Source organism: Geotrypetes seraphini, chromosome 11, assembly GCF_902459505.1.
Source record: "Geotrypetes seraphini chromosome 11, aGeoSer1.1, whole genome shotgun sequence".
NCBI lineage: Eukaryota > Metazoa > Chordata > Amphibia > Gymnophiona > Dermophiidae > Geotrypetes > Geotrypetes seraphini.
The window spans coordinates 26,051,000-26,067,999 of NC_047094.1; the positions used below are offsets into that span (position 1 = coordinate 26,051,000).

The 17,000-nt window shown below is 44.7% G+C and overlaps 1 protein-coding gene across 1 annotated transcript in view; it reads right to left on the bottom strand.

The window, feature by feature from the left end:
- The window catches only part of OTOA (otoancorin), a 78,789-nt gene that overhangs the window by 16,398 nt on the left and 45,391 nt on the right, over positions 1 to 17,000 (bottom strand). The window contains exons 15-19 of the mRNA XM_033963872.1: positions 13,511 to 13,584; positions 12,750 to 12,885; positions 5,323 to 5,513; positions 2,355 to 2,448; positions 545 to 674 (exon numbers count right to left, since the gene is read on the bottom strand). Coding sequence (XP_033819763.1) covers positions 545 to 674; positions 2,355 to 2,448; positions 5,323 to 5,513; positions 12,750 to 12,885; positions 13,511 to 13,584 — 625 coding nt within the window. The remainder of the gene's footprint in view (positions 1 to 544; positions 675 to 2,354; positions 2,449 to 5,322; positions 5,514 to 12,749; positions 12,886 to 13,510; positions 13,585 to 17,000) is intronic.

A 17,000-nucleotide genomic window follows, 5' to 3' on the forward strand; every position in this document is an offset into this window, starting at 1 on the left:
GATTAAAAAAAAAGGGGGGAATTCCCAGGTAGTTGCACATGAAGGCTCATGGCATCATAGCCTAGTAGAGTGGTTCCAAATGAACTGGAAACCCAAAGAAGCAACAAGAAATGGCTGAACAAAAGGGAAAAAAAGAAGGATTAAAATACACTATTGCTAAACTATATCTTACATGGTATTAAAACAAGAAGAATAAAGTTTCAATGTGAGCCTGAACAGTTGAAAATATCTCCATTGTGACAACTGCATTTTGCCGATATACTGGCATCAGTCAAATATAAAAGGGGGACAAATTACAACCAATGTAACAAGAGTGATAAAGTGCATATGTTGAAATGAGAAAAAATCACTCTATAGACCTATTCAAAGAGTTATATGGATGATATAACAAGGTTCACAAAAACTTGCTCAGAATCATGGAGGGGCCCCAGTTTTCCCCTCCATGATTCTGAGCAAGTTTTTGTGAACCTTGTTATATCATCCATATAACTCTTTGAATAGGTCTATAGAGTGATATACTGGCATCAAGCAGAAAGTCACTCACCAGTTGCCTGACTAGATACTCTGAAGTTGGCACTGGAGTTCTGAACAGTATCAAACAGAGCAAATAAAATCTCTTCTGGAGGAGGAATCTCCGTCACCTTTGTTACAATCTGTAAAACTGTGTCTGGAAACTGTATTGATTTAGAAGGAGAGAGGAAATATATGTATAAACAGAAATACATTTTTGAACTGTCCACACTGAGGAAACAAAAAGTAGAACCACAAAGATTTATTTATTTTTATCTTTATTCATTTTTAAACTTATAATAAGTGTGATAACATATCCATACAACTAACCATAAATATATCACTTAATAATCAACAATGATACATATAATATTCTCTTATCTCCCCCCTCCCCACCCTTATCTATCATATAATCAATACTTATACAACATGTAACAATAAAAATACCCTCTCTCCCACCCCATAATTGAACTTGTAAATTTAAGGGAAACAAGATTTTTTTCTAATCATTACAATACTTTGTTAATGGCTCCCAAATATCTTGAAATTTCCTGAAACAACCCTGTTGTATTGCAATAAGTCTCTCCATTTTATAAATATGACATAAGGAGTTCCACCAAAAATTATAATTTAATCTATTCCAATTTTTCCAATTATATGTAATTTGTTGAATGGCAACCCCAGTCATTATAAGTAATAATTTGTTATTATTTGTCGATATCTGACTTTTTGCTCTCATTGCCATACCAAACAGCACAGTATCATATTTTTTTTAAAAAACTAATGCTTTATTTTATAAAATATAACTTGAATAAAGCTTAACATGGCAATGTTTTGCTTGTAGGCTGCATCAGTGGTAAATAATTGATGTAGGACACTAATTCCTCGTTTACAAAGACGCATTAGGCTTTTTTAATGCCGGCCGCGACGGTATTAGCTCCGAGGCTCATAGGAATTCTATGAGCGTGGGCGCTAATACTGCCACGGCCGGCGATAAAAAAAGACTAACGCAGTTTCGTACAAGGAGCCCTCAAGACAAAAGATAAATAAGAAAATAAATATTAAAAATCAAATATCATAAAAGATATGGATACCTAAATATAAAACTCAAGTACATAACGCAGGAATAGTAGTCTTAATTGTGCAATTATTCAATAAATATAGAAACATAGAACATAGAAAATGACGGCAGAAAAGGGCCAAGGCCCATCAAGTCTGCCCACACTAATGACCCCCCCCTCCCCTAACTTTACCCTCTTAGATATCCCATAGCCCATCAAGTCTGCCCGCTCTAGGTAAATACTTTTAATTTAATTTAATTTATTTCTTGTATACCGCTATACCGTGAGGTTCTAAGCTGTTTACAGAAAAGATGCATTAAAGATACAAATGAAATAAAAATAAATAAAATAGGTACTTGGAAGTTCTCTAACTGTCCCGAAGGCTCATAATCTAGCTAAAGTACCTGAGAAAACAATAATTAAAATGGTAAAGATTGAAAAAAAATAAAAACAGAGATAGACACGATATCAACATCCTAACAAGAATTCAATGAATAAATTAAAATTAGGATTAAAAAACAAATAAAATGTATAAAATTAAAGTAAATTCCAGTCAGACAATAGGATCTGATGTTAGAAGTTATAAGGACGACATGCCAAGGAGTAAGCTAGTAAGCTCCTTGAGTCCTGAAGTGTAAAGCCCAGCCATCAAACAACATTTCAGTCATAAGGTTTCCCAGGATGTGGTAACGAGTGTCAAAATGCAGGCTAGTCAATTGGATCAGAGAATACTTCAGGAATACTTTGTGATATTCTTGAATAAAGCCCGTGTAAATACTATACCTTCTTGGCAATGGCCACAAATTCATCTCTGGACAAAAGCACAAGAAACGGGGCTATGTCCTGCACTGTTTCCACAGTCCAGTCCTCAGGGGTCCTGGGAAAATGATATTGGACGCAACGAGTCATCAAAACCAGATGAAAATGAGAACACAAAAACTGACGAGAAAGCATCACTGGGCAAAACAACCTTTAGTATCTTGTGTCACACATTGCAGAGTTAGTTAGTAGTTTTATTTAGAGATCATGGTGGCCATTTTCTTAGACAAACCTAGCAATAGTACCTTTAGACTTCCAACAGAGGGCACCAGTTTTGAAACATACTGAACATATAAACGGTTCATAGTCAATTACGTTCAAAGTTTTAATATTATACCCTCGTTTTTCTTGCGATTGTGTACCGCGCATCTTATATAGCTTGCAAAAGGAGCGACATAAAAATATAAACATACCTGTAAATGAAGAAATCTGAAATGTGGAAGTACGTTCGCTCTCACCAGAGGCGAGAAAAATCCGCGCAAGACAAATATTCGTTATAGATGAAGTACTAGCAAAACCAGATTTTTACCTATAACAGACACGGTCAGGCAGCGAAAGGAAGGCGGCCTGTTCGGAGCACATATATAAAGAGGAAACGTAACCATAGTAACGAAAATGCATTCACGTGACTTATATTCAAAACGCAAAGAGGCAAGGCCGCCATACTGATAACTGGTAATCATAGTAACGAAAATGCATTCACGTGACTTATATTCAAAATGCAAAGAGGCAAGGCAACCATACTGATAACTGGTGACGTGATCACGTGTTAATGTGCTGAATGTGCGCGTGCCCTTGGTTCGCCAGCCGCCATCTTGAGGCGCACTGAATTGTCATTGCGCTGAGTTGTCATTGCGCTGAATTGTCTTGTGCTGAGTTACGGTTGCGCTGAATTGTCTTGCGCGGAGTTATCCTTGCGCTCAGTTGTCTCATGCGCTATTGTCTTTGTGTGGTATTGTCTTTGCGCTGAGTTGTCTGCGTTTTTGTCTGCGTGCTATTGTCTTGCGTGCATTTGACCTGTCACCGAAACTTGGTGCTGCAAAGGCAAGAATGACTGGGCATCACTCCTGCTTGTACTATTAACTAGTCCTTGAGGGACGTTTTAAAGTAGGCTTCTGGCTCTGGGGACCTCCAGGGGGTGGGGCTGGTCTTGGGTGGAGGGAGCAGAATGAGGGCACTGCCCGTGTTTGGGGGGGATTCAGGAGGGGGATCTATCTTAAGAAAGTGGGGAAGAGGATTGCTGCTTGTGTTGGGTGAATTTGGAAAGAGGGGGTTTAACTTGGGAGGTTGATCTTGGGTGAGACAGATCGGGTATATCCATCCAATATTCAGCCCTAGTCATCTATGTAAAGGTAAAGGGAGATGAGACTTGATATACCCTTCTCCCTCCGTATCTGTGGTTTCCGTATCTGCGGATTCGCTTATTCACGATTTTTCGGCTGCTGACTCCACCCCCCAAATTACATTATTATTAAAGTTCTTTTTCCTTTTACTGTACCGATAAAAAAATTTATTGCTTACCATTTACTCTGAAAATTGCTGCTTCCATGCTTTCTCCCACAAATTTGCTGCTTCCCAGTGTGCACTGAGAAAAATACTGTTTCCCAGCATCCATAGAGAGAAAGGCTTCTTCCTAGCTTGCATGAAGAAAATCGCTGGGATTCGCTGCTTGCCTGCTATTTGCCCTAAATTCTCTTTGAATCGCTGGTAATCACTGCTTGCCTGCTTCAAGCCCTGAAATCGCTGGGAATCGCTGTTTGCCTGTTCCAAGCCCTTAATTCTTTGGGAATCGCTGGGAATCGCTGCTTGCCTGTTCCAAGCCCTTAATTCTTTGGGAATCGCTGGGAATTGCTGCGTGCCCGCTCCAAGCTCTGAAATCGCTGCTTATTTAAAAAACCGCGAATAACAGTAGAAAAGTTATTCGCGGTTTCCATAATAAAAACGACGACGTTTTCTAAAACCCACGAATAGCATATAAAAAGTTATTCACGGTTTTTCCATATTCGCGCCTATGGTACGCCTGCATCCCCCGCGAATATGGAGGGAGAAGTGTACTGCTTTTTCTGTGTGGTTTACGTATTTTAGACAGGTACTTATTTCTTACCTGGGGCAATGAAGTGTTAAGTGACTAGGAGCTGCAGTGGGAATCGAACTCACAACCTCAGGTTCTCAGCACATAAACAAAGAGCCTACTTAACCATAGTAACGAAAATGCACTCATGTGACCCAGCAATATAGATTTCTGAGGTGCGACATGCATACGTCATGCGCACGATTGTCTCGCGCATGAATGTCTCTCGCTGTAATGTCTCCCGCTCATTTATCCTGTGTGTGATTGTGTTGTGCGCCATTGTGTACGTGCATTTGACTGCGTGCATTTGTCTTGCGCGGATATGACTTGCCACTGCTCTAACCACTAGGGCACTCTTCTGCTGGAACCGTGTCACAGGCTTTGCTAAAATCTAAAATTTCTAAATACACCACATCTAGCGCTCTCCTTCAATCCAACTCTCTAGTCACCCAGTCAAAGGAGTTAATCAGATTTGTCTGAACAGAAACAGATTTCACTGGCTCCATCAACCCAGAAATTCAATGCCAGAGCCTTGACGTGGCCTGACATTGAATTTCCAGGGATAAGGCTGGTGGCAGTCAGCAAAACACTGAATGTCATCAACTCCTCAGTCTCCTAACTTTGGCTGAAAACAGGCAGATTTAAAAGCTAAACTTTTTTTTTTTTTGGACTATCAGGCAGTAGCATTTTAATGAAATGTGTAGTTTAAGTAAGGGTTTCATATTCTTACTTTAAGTTTGTTTCTTTATTTATTAAGGACTATCTTTTTCTTTACAATTTTTTTTTAATACTTTGTAAAATCACAATATCCAGTATAAACATTCAAATATCATTAATATATACTGGTTTTTACCACCTTACCCATACAGTTCTAGGAGCTTTTTCCTAATTTCAGCTTTTTGTTCCTCACTGAGTCTTTTGCAAGGCTTGAACTTCTGAATCACAGCTTCCACTGCTCTGCGGGTCATTCCTCGCTGGAAAAGCCTCGGAGAGATGTGACAGATCAGGTTCCCCAGCAGATCAATGTCATATTCATCGGCCACAGAGCCATTCTAAAGCCAAGAGGTGATGCCATTAGAAGCTCTTCCAAAGAGATGCAACAACAAACAAGGAGATTTTGCTACAAGATACCTTCCTATGACAGGAGAAATTTCTGGGTCCCTGCTCCAGGGTAACAATGTCACCTTGGGTGGGTGTGCCTGAGATTTTGGAGGGAAAGATAATGCCTGAGATTAGGGAGATTCCCAGGGTTTTCCTTTCTTCCTGCCCATGGAAATGTCCAGGAAGGGTGGTGGGTTCTCCCAAACAACAGCCCACTAGGATCTTGCTAGGGAGATGGAAAGGTCAGAAGTGGGGCCTCTTCCTTTAAGGCAAAGCATGGAGGAGAAAGGGAAGACCTAAACCCTGGGGCACAGCGTGCTTTTAAGAAGGAGGAGGAGAAGGGATCATTGGGGAGAACCCATCTCCAGGAGAAGTAAGGGGAGTGAATCTGCCGCTAGCTTTACAGTTTAAGTTGGGGGAAAGCATTGGAGCTCAGGACTGGTGGAGCTGCATGTGTAAGAGACTTCTAGAATGAGAGGTAGGACCCAAGTCCTGGATAGAGTCTAGAGAGGTTGAATAAATGGTGAATGAGAGGAGCGGCAGAGATCCATTACAAAACAGAAAGGACTTGACTAAACGTATGGAGGTGATGAACTGACAAAAGGAAGGAGGCAGGGATGTTCCAAGGGCTGTGCAGGCAATATGGCCACCCGTGGTACAAGGGAGACAGGGATTCAAAAACGCTGCTAACCAGCACCCAGCCCTATGAAGGAGTGTCACGGCTAAGGAAATATGCAGCAGTCACCTTGAACCCTTGATAAAGCCATTATAATTGGCGAAACGGGTCCCGTCGAGCTTTGACTGCCTGCATCACAAACATAAGTGATTTAATTATTTTGTTGTATATATGTTTGAAGGCAATTGAATGTTAAGAAGATTGAGCACTGTTGGATGGGGGAGGGAATTTTATTTTTTGTATAGATTCTGATTGTTTATAAGTGCTTATTTGATTATTATTATTTGTATGTAAATTGTATTGCACTTTTTGTTGGCATTAAAAACTAAATAAAGTTTTTTTAAAAAAGAAGATTGAGCACTGGTTTATAAGAATTTTTAAGGAGAATTAGAAATAAATACATAACCAGATTTTAATAATAAAAGGATGAGAGAGGAGGTTTTAAAGGATCAATGAATGAAACGTGGAAACAGGTAAGTCTTGGCTTAGGTTAATTTACCAACGACCAAGCTGGTTTCTCAGATCTATTTTCTTCCTTTATATCCACACTCTATTTGTTCCCTTTATTTTATATTTTTAAAACTTTTTAATACTTTGTATAAATTGGAAACCGCTTTGCTTATAAGATCGGTATATCAAGACCCAAATAAACTTGAAACTTTAGAGGTTGGGATTTGATTGTGCTGTTGGAGTGTTTTGATCCCACCCATCATCTTTTGTGAATAACTGCGTTCAAAAATTGCTCCCCAGTTATTGTCTCTCCTATGCAGTGAGCAGGGCAGTGGTGATAGTGGGCATGTCGCAAAGAGTGTGATTCTGTACTTCTCCTGGGAGGAAGAGTACAAGGGGGTGTAGAAGCAGAGGTAAAGGACTGGAGTATTTTCTCAAGCCCTACACTTTACCAGCTGAACAGTCTGAGAGTATCGAGACTGCCAAAAATCTCCCAATGTGTAAAAGACACTTTTCAAGGAGTAGAGAGGGCACAGGTTTTCCTGGACGTCTGGGAACCCTACCCCAGTCTCCCAATCACTTCCACAAAATACAATAATGTGCAATTTGAGTGTAACCACTAGGTGTCACCACTGTGCAATAACCAAATTCCCTCTCCACAGGGGCTCTAAAAGCTCCAGCTGCAGTGCAGTTCAACTGGCACAAGGAGGAGACTCCACCTAGGAATCAGGGCAACATTCTCTTTCTTGGGGAAATGACACCCTCACAGCCAAAGACAACGTCCGCAACCTAGGTGTGATTCTCGACTCAAACCTGTCAGACCATGTATCAAAAATAGTGTCTTCCTCTTTCTATTAACTAAAGTGCATCCGTGCCTATTTTTCAGAAAGTGATTTTGCTCAGCTACTATACGCATTTGTATTATCCTGACTAGATTACTGCAACGTTTTACTAGTGGGCCTACCAGCAAAAACACTCTACCGTCTCCAAGGGGTGCAAAACGCCGCAATCCGACTCCTATAAAACCTGGGTTTCCACGACCACGTCACCCCTGCACTAACTTCCATGCACTGGCTGCCTATCCCAAAACGATGCGCCTTCAAAGCCTTGGTGTTAGCTTTCAAGACTTTCCACCAAACTACATAGCATCAAAACTACAAACTTATGTCCCCAACTGATCACTGAAATCTCAAACAAAAAAACAGCTGATCCTGCCACCTGGCCGTTCGCTCACGTCTGAGCAAGCCCGAAGACGCTCTTATTCTCATTACATACCCAGATTATGGCACATCATCCCCCCATCCATTAGATCACTAGACAGTCTTTGGAACTTCAGGAACGCCGTGAAAACCTTTCTCTTTACAAACCCAGCTCCGTAACAACCCGCGTCTACACCCCGGATGGATAGATCTCAAGGACACCGCCTAATACACCAAACGACTTCTCTAAACTCGCAGGCCACCGCAAATATAACCTGAATTACCACCACACAGTGGCGTACCAAGGGGGGGGCGGGCGGGAGGGGCGGTCCGCCCCGGGTGCCAGCTCTGAGGGGGTGCTCCCGGCCTTGCCGTTCAGTCCCCCCCCCCACCCCCAAAGGACCGCTCGCCCCCCTGGCCTCCCCGCACCACCTATGAAGCAGCCGCAGCAGGATCGCGATGTCAGCGAACCCTGAGCTGCTTGGGCGCTGCTTCCTGTGCCGCGGTTCCGCCCCCCTCCTCTGACGTCAGAGGAGGGGCGGGACCGCGGCGCTGGAAGCAGCGCCTAAGCAGCGCAGGGATCGCTGACGTCGCGATCCTGCTGCGGCTGCTTCATAGGTGGTGCGGGGGGGGCCAGGGGGGCGAGCGGTCCTTCGGGGTGGGTCGGGGCATCAGGCCTTCAGGGTGGGGCGGGCGGGCAGGCAGGCAGGCAGGCTTTCAAGGGGGAGGGGGGTGACAGGCAGGCAGGCAGGCCTTCAAGGGGGACAGGCCTTCAAGGGGGGGGACAGGCAGACCTTCAAGGGGGGGAGGCAGGCCTTCAAGGGGGGGACAGGCCTTCGGGGGGTGTGCAGACCTTCAAGGGGTGCAGGCCTTTAAGGGGGGGGGGCAGGCAGGCCTTCAAGGGGGGACAGGCCTACAAGGGGGTGGGACAGGCCTTCAAGGGGGGACAGGCCTTCGGGGGGGTGCAGGCCTTCTGGGGGTGCAGACTTTCAAGGGTGTGCAGGCCTTCAAGGGGAGGGGACAGGCCTTCAAGGGGGGGATAGGCAGGCAGGCCTTCAAGGGGGGGACAGGCCTACAAGGGGGGGACAGGCCTACAAGTGGGTGGGACAGGCCTTCAAGGAGGAGACAGGCCTTTGGGGGGTGCAGGCCTTTGGGGGGGGTGCAGACCTCAAGGGGGTGCAGGCCTTCAAGGGGGTGCAGGCCTTCAAGGGGGGGACAGGCCTTCAAGGGGGGACAGGCAGGCAGGCCTTAAAGGGGGGGACAGGCCTACAAGGGGGGGGACAGGCCTTCAAAGGGGGGACAAGCCTACAAGGGGGTGGGACAGGCCTTCAAGGAGGAGACAGGCCTTCGGGGGGAGTGCAGGCCTTTGGGGGGTGCAGACCTTCAAGGGGTTGCAGGCCTTCGGGGGGGTGTAGGCCTTCGGGGGATGCAGACCTTCAAGGGGGTGCAGGCCTTCAAGGGGGGGACAGCCCTTCAAGGGGGGGACAGGCAGGCAGGCGTTCAAGGGGGGGACAGGCCTTCAAAGGGGGGACAGGCCTACAAGGGGGGGGGACAGGCCTTCAAGGGGGTGGGACAGGCCTTCAAGGGGGGTGCAGGCTTTCAAGGGGGGACAGGCAGACCTTTAAGGGGGGACAAGCTTTTGGGGGGACCCTGGTTTAGAAGTACACGGAGGGAAGGGGGTGTTCAAAGAGACGTGCATATGCCAAACTTTGGGGGGGGGAAGAAATAATGGGTCTGAAAATAGAGGAGAGGGAGAGAGATGATGGACCATGGGATTTAGGGAGGGAAGGAACAGAAAGGGAGAGAAATTGGACACAAGGGATGGTGTGGAGGAGGGATAGAGATACTGGATAGGAGGGTAATTGGGAAAAGAAAGGGAGAGATGGTGGACCCTGGGGTGGTGGGGAAGGAGGGAGAGATGCCGGATGAAAGGGTAGTTAAGAAAAGGTGGATCTATGGAGGGAGATGAAAAAAAGGAAAGATACCAGACTTCCTGGGGAGGGAAGGGAAATGGAAAGGGAGGACAGAGTTGGCAGATGGATGGTTAGCATGCAGAAAGAAGAAAGAAGGAGACCCTGGCAAGCAAGTTATCAGAAGAAAACCAGAGCCTTAGACCAACAAGATTTGAAATATAACAAGACAACAAAAGGTAGAAAAATTAATTTTATTTTCTGTTTTGTGATTACAATATGTCAGATTTGAAATGTGTATCTTGCCAGAGCTGGTGTTGGACTGCAAACGTGAGCTAGGATTTAACAGAGAAAGGAAAAGTCCTTTTTGTTTCTTTATTTTATTTACACCACAGCGCCAGTGTGGTTAGGAGAAGCCAAAGGGGGTGAAAAAGCTATAAAACCCACCAGGAGTTTTGAAAAAAATCACCCAACTGGGCAGGAAAATCGATTTGAAAAACCAATTCAATAGGCTGAATCGAATCAAAATTTTTTTTTCCTGAATCTGGCAGCATTAGTTTGCACTACTGTCTTAGACTTTAGGACCTGGGATTGGGGAGAGATGGCATCCTCAATACTTTATAATGCAAGTGAAACGAGGATTTGGTCAGACTTTTGAAGGGTCTGCAGAAAAAAAATATTGTATAGGCCGGGGACATGAGACAGCAGGAAATGGGAACTTTTCTTCCTTCTATTTTTGTGAATGGAAAGGCTGAGGATGTCAGAGAGTTCAGTTAAAATATGTGCTTTATAAGAAAATATAATAATGTGTTTTATAAAGTTTATAGCATAGCTGGCCTACCCAGTGAGGTGTTCCTAGTGGTGGTGGTGGCAGCGTGTCAATGTGTTGAGAGGAAGAGGTGGTCTGGGAAATTCTGCTGAGCAAACTCCGGGCCCATTTCCACCCCCCAGTTAGCCAACTCCACTCAACTGGTTCACACACTGAGTGGGTCTTTGGGTGTTGTTTTGGAATCTCTTCCAGTGGTTTATCAGTATCTCCTTCTGGTCCAAGGAAGGAAACTTTGTTATCCTTAGCATTGATCTAGAGAATATGTTTGTAACAGCGCTGCTTGTGTGGCATTAGGCTATGTAGTGATCGAAAGAAAAAAGCAGACCTTTGCACATTTTTGCACTATATGGTGGGTGTATGAGGAGATTCACATTTCCTGCACAGCTAAGTCCATGTGAAGTTACCTTGTGCTGTATTTGACATCTAGCAAGGTCTCTGTTTGGAAGGAAAGATCTAAGCTTAAAAAAGAAGTGGCCAGAAGTTATGGTAAAAGCAGATAGTGTAGCTGGTTTTACGAAAGATTTGGACAAATTCCTGGAGGAAAAGTCCATAATCTGTTATTAAGACATGGGGGAAGTATCTGCTTGCCCTGGATCGGTAGCATGGAATGTTGCTACTCTTTGGATTTTGACCAGGTATTAGTGTCCTGGATTGGCTACCATGAGAATGGGCTACTGGGCATGATGGACCATTGGTCTGACCCAGTTAGGCTATTCTTATGTTATGTTCTCATCTGTAGGGGCCTTTGTTTTCACTTCTTATTTTAATGTATTTTTTTTTCTGGGAACTTATCAGTGTTTTTTATAATGGGAACAAAAATGGAAGAGAATTAATGTGTGTGGGATGAGGCGGTAACTAATTTCTTCAGCTAAATAATTCAATCCACCTCAAACAGACATAGGAGAACTTGTGCACCATTCACACACCCTCCAACCAAAAACGTCAAAAGAAAAAAACTGTTCGACAACCTCCTAGCCATTCGAGCTGCAACACTCGACTTTCAACTCTACAACCAATTGACATCGACCACAGACTGCAAAACCTTCAAAAAGAAATAAAAACCTTTCTATTCAAAAAACACATAAAACCGAACTAACACAATCAGAACTGTTCCAAGCATCACCTGCAACTACTCTATATGTACTTCTGATGTCATGACAATTCAGACATCATTTATGTTATGTTATGTTTGGAATATAAGAAAATTTTCACTGCCTGTTTCTATTCTGACCATTTATTCCGTTTCATGGTCATTACAAAAAATATTTTTTTACATGGGGGGGGGTGTCAAAAAATGATGGGCCCCGGGTGCCACATACCCTAGGTACGCCACTGCCACCACATTCTCCGACAAAAAAGATACACCCATCGCTAGGAAAGCTATGCTACCTCCATGTTATACCTACACTGTAAATGCTGCAATTCAATCCACCCTATGCCTACTAAGTCTGTATTTTAAGTCCGTAGGTTATGTCTTCACTGCAAATGCTGTAACCTAAACCCCCTTGTCTATACTGTAAATCACAGGTGTCAAAGTCGGTCCTCGAGGGCCGGAATCCAGTCGGGTTTTCAGGATTTCCCCAATGAATCTGCATGAGATCTATTTGCATGCACTGCTTTCAATGCATATTCATTGGGGAAATCCAGAAAACCCGACTGGATTCCGGCCCTCGAGGACCGACTTTGACACCCCTGCTGTAAATGCTGTAAGGTCTGTATTTCTCACAAAGGTTTGTCCTACCCATACTATGAATGTACTCCTGTAACCCGTTCTGGGCTCCTTTGCAAGGACGGGGCTAAATAAATAAATTCATTAGTTTTTGAGGATGCTCTCAAAGAAGCCCAGTCTCACCTCTACTGACCCACTATATCAGGGGTGGGCAACTCCGGTCCTCACGGGCCGGAATCCAGTTGGGTTTTCAGGATTTCCCCAATGAATAAGCATTGAAAGCAGTGCATGCAAATAGATCTCAAGCACATTCATTGGGGAAATCCTGAAAACCCGACTGGATTCCGGCCCGTGAGGAACGGAGTTGCCCATCCCTGCATTATATACACGTATTCAATATTATAGAGTACTGTCCACCTTTAGGGGTGTCAAAATAAAAACGAATTATCCTCACCAGGCACTGTTGTACTTTATCTATCACAGCCTTCTTCTTGCCTGGATATAGAATCAGAGAGTCGAGCTCCACCCTCCCAAGCTTTATCAGGAAAGGTGTACAGATTGAGGTGGGAAGGGATCCCAGATATTCTGTACTGTAGAATCAGCAAAGAAGGGGGGAAAAAAAATACAATTTGCTGCTTTACTTTTCACACCAATGATAAAATCACTGCAGCTTTTACAGAGAGAAGATGAAAGTACAGGGTGAAGTAATAGTAACCCCTTAGAGCAGGGATGTCCAACCTTTTGGCTTCCCTGGGCCGCATTGACCCCCAAAAAATGTTTCTGGGGCCACACAAATGCTGCGACAAGACAGAGGAGGGAGCCAACAAGACAGTAAACACCCAGGGGCAGCAGAGGAAAACATTGTATCGCCCTCGATCGGGGCTGCACAAAATACTTTACGGGGCCACTTGCGGCCCTTGGGCCGCAGGTTGGACACCCCTGCCTTAGAGAGTTATGCTGTTTTCTAAGCTACTACTTGGCATTTCAACATGAAAGTTTACAGAGGAAGAGCCGACGCTGGCATGAGGTTGCTGCTCAAGCCGGGAATGTTAGAAAGGTGCGGGGAAGAGAATGGGCACACGCGGCAGGAGGGGACGGGGAAGTGGTCGGAGGACAGGTGCCTCTCATCCTCGCTATGCCACTGACCCAGCTGCAGCTAAAATTAGGCACTGTGCCCCCAGTACATACAGTATATAGCAGTGAAATATAACTTACGGAAGCACAGATATGAGGTAGGGAGGAAGAGAGGTGTTGGAGATTTTCAAAAATTTCCAAGCCAGGCAATTTATCTGAAAATTTTTTAAAAAATGTACTTTTTACAGACAAATGTGACAAATCAACATTCATATCTATAATATAATGAAGGAAACAAGCTAAAGAAACTTATGCATTTGGCCACCAATCAGGGGGGGAGACCAGAGGAAGATGGATAAGAGAAAATTTGGAGGTTTTTCCAAAATTTGCAAGCCAGGCAATCTGCCTGAAATTTGTACACATTTACTTATAAAACATTGATTTTACATTTTAGGGGGAAAAAAATGGCCAAGGCCTAGATGCACTAAAAGGATCGGTAAGACCATGTGGGTCTGCTCCGGTCAGATTTTTTACCGATTCCAAAAGAGTTATTAATGCATTACAAAGCTTGCATGCAAATGATTCACCTGGGGGCTCGTCATAAATCCCTGCCTCTCCCATCTGATTGATGGCGGCTCTCACACAGGTGCAGAGCCAGTAGGCAAAAGCACAAACAGCTGAGAGGCAGTAGAAGCCCTGAAAGCAGCCTCCTCCACTCTGTTCGGAGCAGGAAACCTTTTATTTTCCTTTTTTATTTTTAATGGGCTCAGATGCTGTGCGTGTTACACATGCACAATATCTGCCCCATTAAAAAAAAGACCCTCCCCCCACGGCAGTGAAAACGGCAGGAGGAATGCCTACCTCCTGCCATGACGGCCCCACCCCTCCCCCCATGTGAGAAAAAATGGCAGAAACGCCCACTCCCTCCTGCCATGGGGACTCCCCCATGCATGAGAAAATTTGCAGGGAGGATATCCACTCCCTCCTGCCAACAGAGGTCCCCTGAACCACCCCCTACCCTCACCCTTCCCCACCCTCCCCCCAAAAAGGCAGGAGGGATGCCCACTCCCTCCTGCTACTGGATGCTTTCCCCAGTATCTTTTTCCGTTGGAAGCAAGAGGGAAGCATGATCCCTCCACCTACAAGAATCACCAATCCAAAATGGCGGGCCTTCCCTCCTCGGTGCATCATGTGATGCACGGGGCGGGGCCTAAGGCCCTGATTGGCTCACATAATGCACCGAGGAGGGAAGGCCCGACATTTTGGATCAGTGGGTCTTGAAGTTGGAAGGGTCTTGCTTCCCTACTGCTTCCAAAGGAAATAGGTACCACTGAGGTTCAGGGGATCATCCGGTGGCAGGAAGGACTGGGCTCAGAATGAGTTACAGGTTAACATACATAATATACAGTTAATAGGTTACAGTTTGCCATAATTACACTCCAAGTTTTTTTGATACATTCTTTGAGGAGACATTTCATGATTATTGCAGTAGTCTGGGTCTTGTCATTTCTGGGTAGGCAGAACCAACATTTCAGCAATCATACTGTAGCTTTCTTTAGGGTGTGCTGGGAGGTCTGCAGTTTATCTTTATATATAGTTATGGTTATTAGATTTTTTTAAAGAAGGATGCGGCCTCATTCTGCCCACAGCCTCACCCCTTTCTGCTCACAGACCTACTCTGTTCCCGTCTCCCCCCGTCTCCACACAAACCTCGTCTCTTCAAGGCCATGTTTGGAGGGCACATCTGTGCATGCACCAATGCGATGTGTTCATGTCACACATATGCATGTATGTGATGTAATTGTGATGCATTGGCACATGCCCAGATGCCTTCCACACGCAGCCCTGAGCTCAACGGTTTTCAAAACCTGGACAAACTGCTGGGTTTTGAAAACCCATCTCGACACCTGGAAAGCCCTCTAAAAAGAGGGCATGTCCGAGTAAACCTGGACATCTGGTATCCCTATATATAGTGGGTCCTCAAACCTGATTGGTTGGGGCTTGAGGTGACTGAGGCAGGAAAGTTCACTGGTCACGAATTTGAATTCTGGCGGGAAAGTCCATTGGTCATAAATTTGAATTTTAACCAATTGTGACCAATGGACTTTCCTGCCTCAATCATCTCAAGCCCCAGCCAATCAGGTCTGAGGACCCACAATATAAAAAGACAAACTGCAGACCTCACAGCACATGTTACAGAAAGCCACAGCAGGGTGGCTGAAAAGTTGGTTCTACCTACCCAGACACGGCGAGATCTGGACAACTGCAACAATCATGACGCCAGTCGCAAAAGCCTAAGAGAGCAGAGACATTTCATGTTTTTTGAATATCCATCCTGCTCAGTCATGCCCGCCATCCAGAACCTAGTTAAACTTGAGGCACTGCTGTGCTGTTTAAAGTTTATTTAAAATTTGGTAAAAACGCTTCTGAATAAATTTCTCAGCGAAGTACAAAATAGCTTTGGGGAAGTCAAACAATTAAAATTAAGATATGAAGAAAACAAATTAAAAGAAATTGCACACAGGAAACATGGCGGGAAAAGGGGTGAACTACAATGAAAGATTACAGTGATGGAAAAAATGTAAGAGTCGGGGACGCAACAAGAAAAAAATCTTTGAAAGAGGTAGAAGAGGGTTAAGTAATAAGCATTTGTTCCACTTAGAAAAGCTTAAAGTACTGGTAATGATTTTAGGTTTTGGATGCATCCTTAAAGAGAAAGGTAGTAAAGGGGGGAGGGCAAGGGGAATGGTCAGCCCTGGGCGCCATGTTGGTAGGGGCACCAGCACCCCTCCTCCTCTCCATCCCCCCTCCTCTTCTCACTCCTCCCCTCGGCATGCTTGCGCCCGACTTCCCTTCCCCCGTAACTCTAGTTGAAGTTGTTGCTCGCGGCGGTCAACCACGTGCTCCTCGCGACTCCGTTGGCTCTCCCACTGACATCATGTCTGGGCGCCGCACATAGGAAGCTACGTCAGAGGGAGAGCCGACGGGGTCGCGAGGAGCACGTGCAACAACAATGAGCAACAACTTTAACTAGAGGTACAAGGGAAAGGGGGGACATGCGTGGCAGGGGGGGATCAGGGAAGGGGCAGGTAGGGGTGGAGATGAGGGTGGAAGAGGGGCCCCGGCGCCTCTCATTCTCGCTACGCCACTGAGCAAAACCCTATCCAGTTCTCATGCTAACACCAGTAAAGTGCGAATACACAGAGTTAAGTGTGGTTGCAGAGAAGCTGAGTCGTGGAAGCAGGACATGCGACCAGAATAAAAAGAGGCATGTTTTTTGATTCCACAAAAACTAGATCGTGTGAGAAATGTAGATGCCATATATTACTCAATATAACATGAGCGTATAAATATTAAATAACTGTGATAACTCTTTCTCATCAAAACATAATCACAGTATGTTTGTTTTGATGAGATTGAGTTATCAGTTATTTAATATTTATACACTGTGATTATGTTTTGATGCCATACATTAGAAATATCATATAAGGAGATCTAGGAATAACATATAAAGAGGCATGAAAAAGGGTATTGCCATTTTAACAAGGCTAGATAGGTCCTGATCTTTAATGTCTTGATGTGTTTGATGATTTGGACACCGTTACCTCCTGGCTCACCACAGCAATTCCTT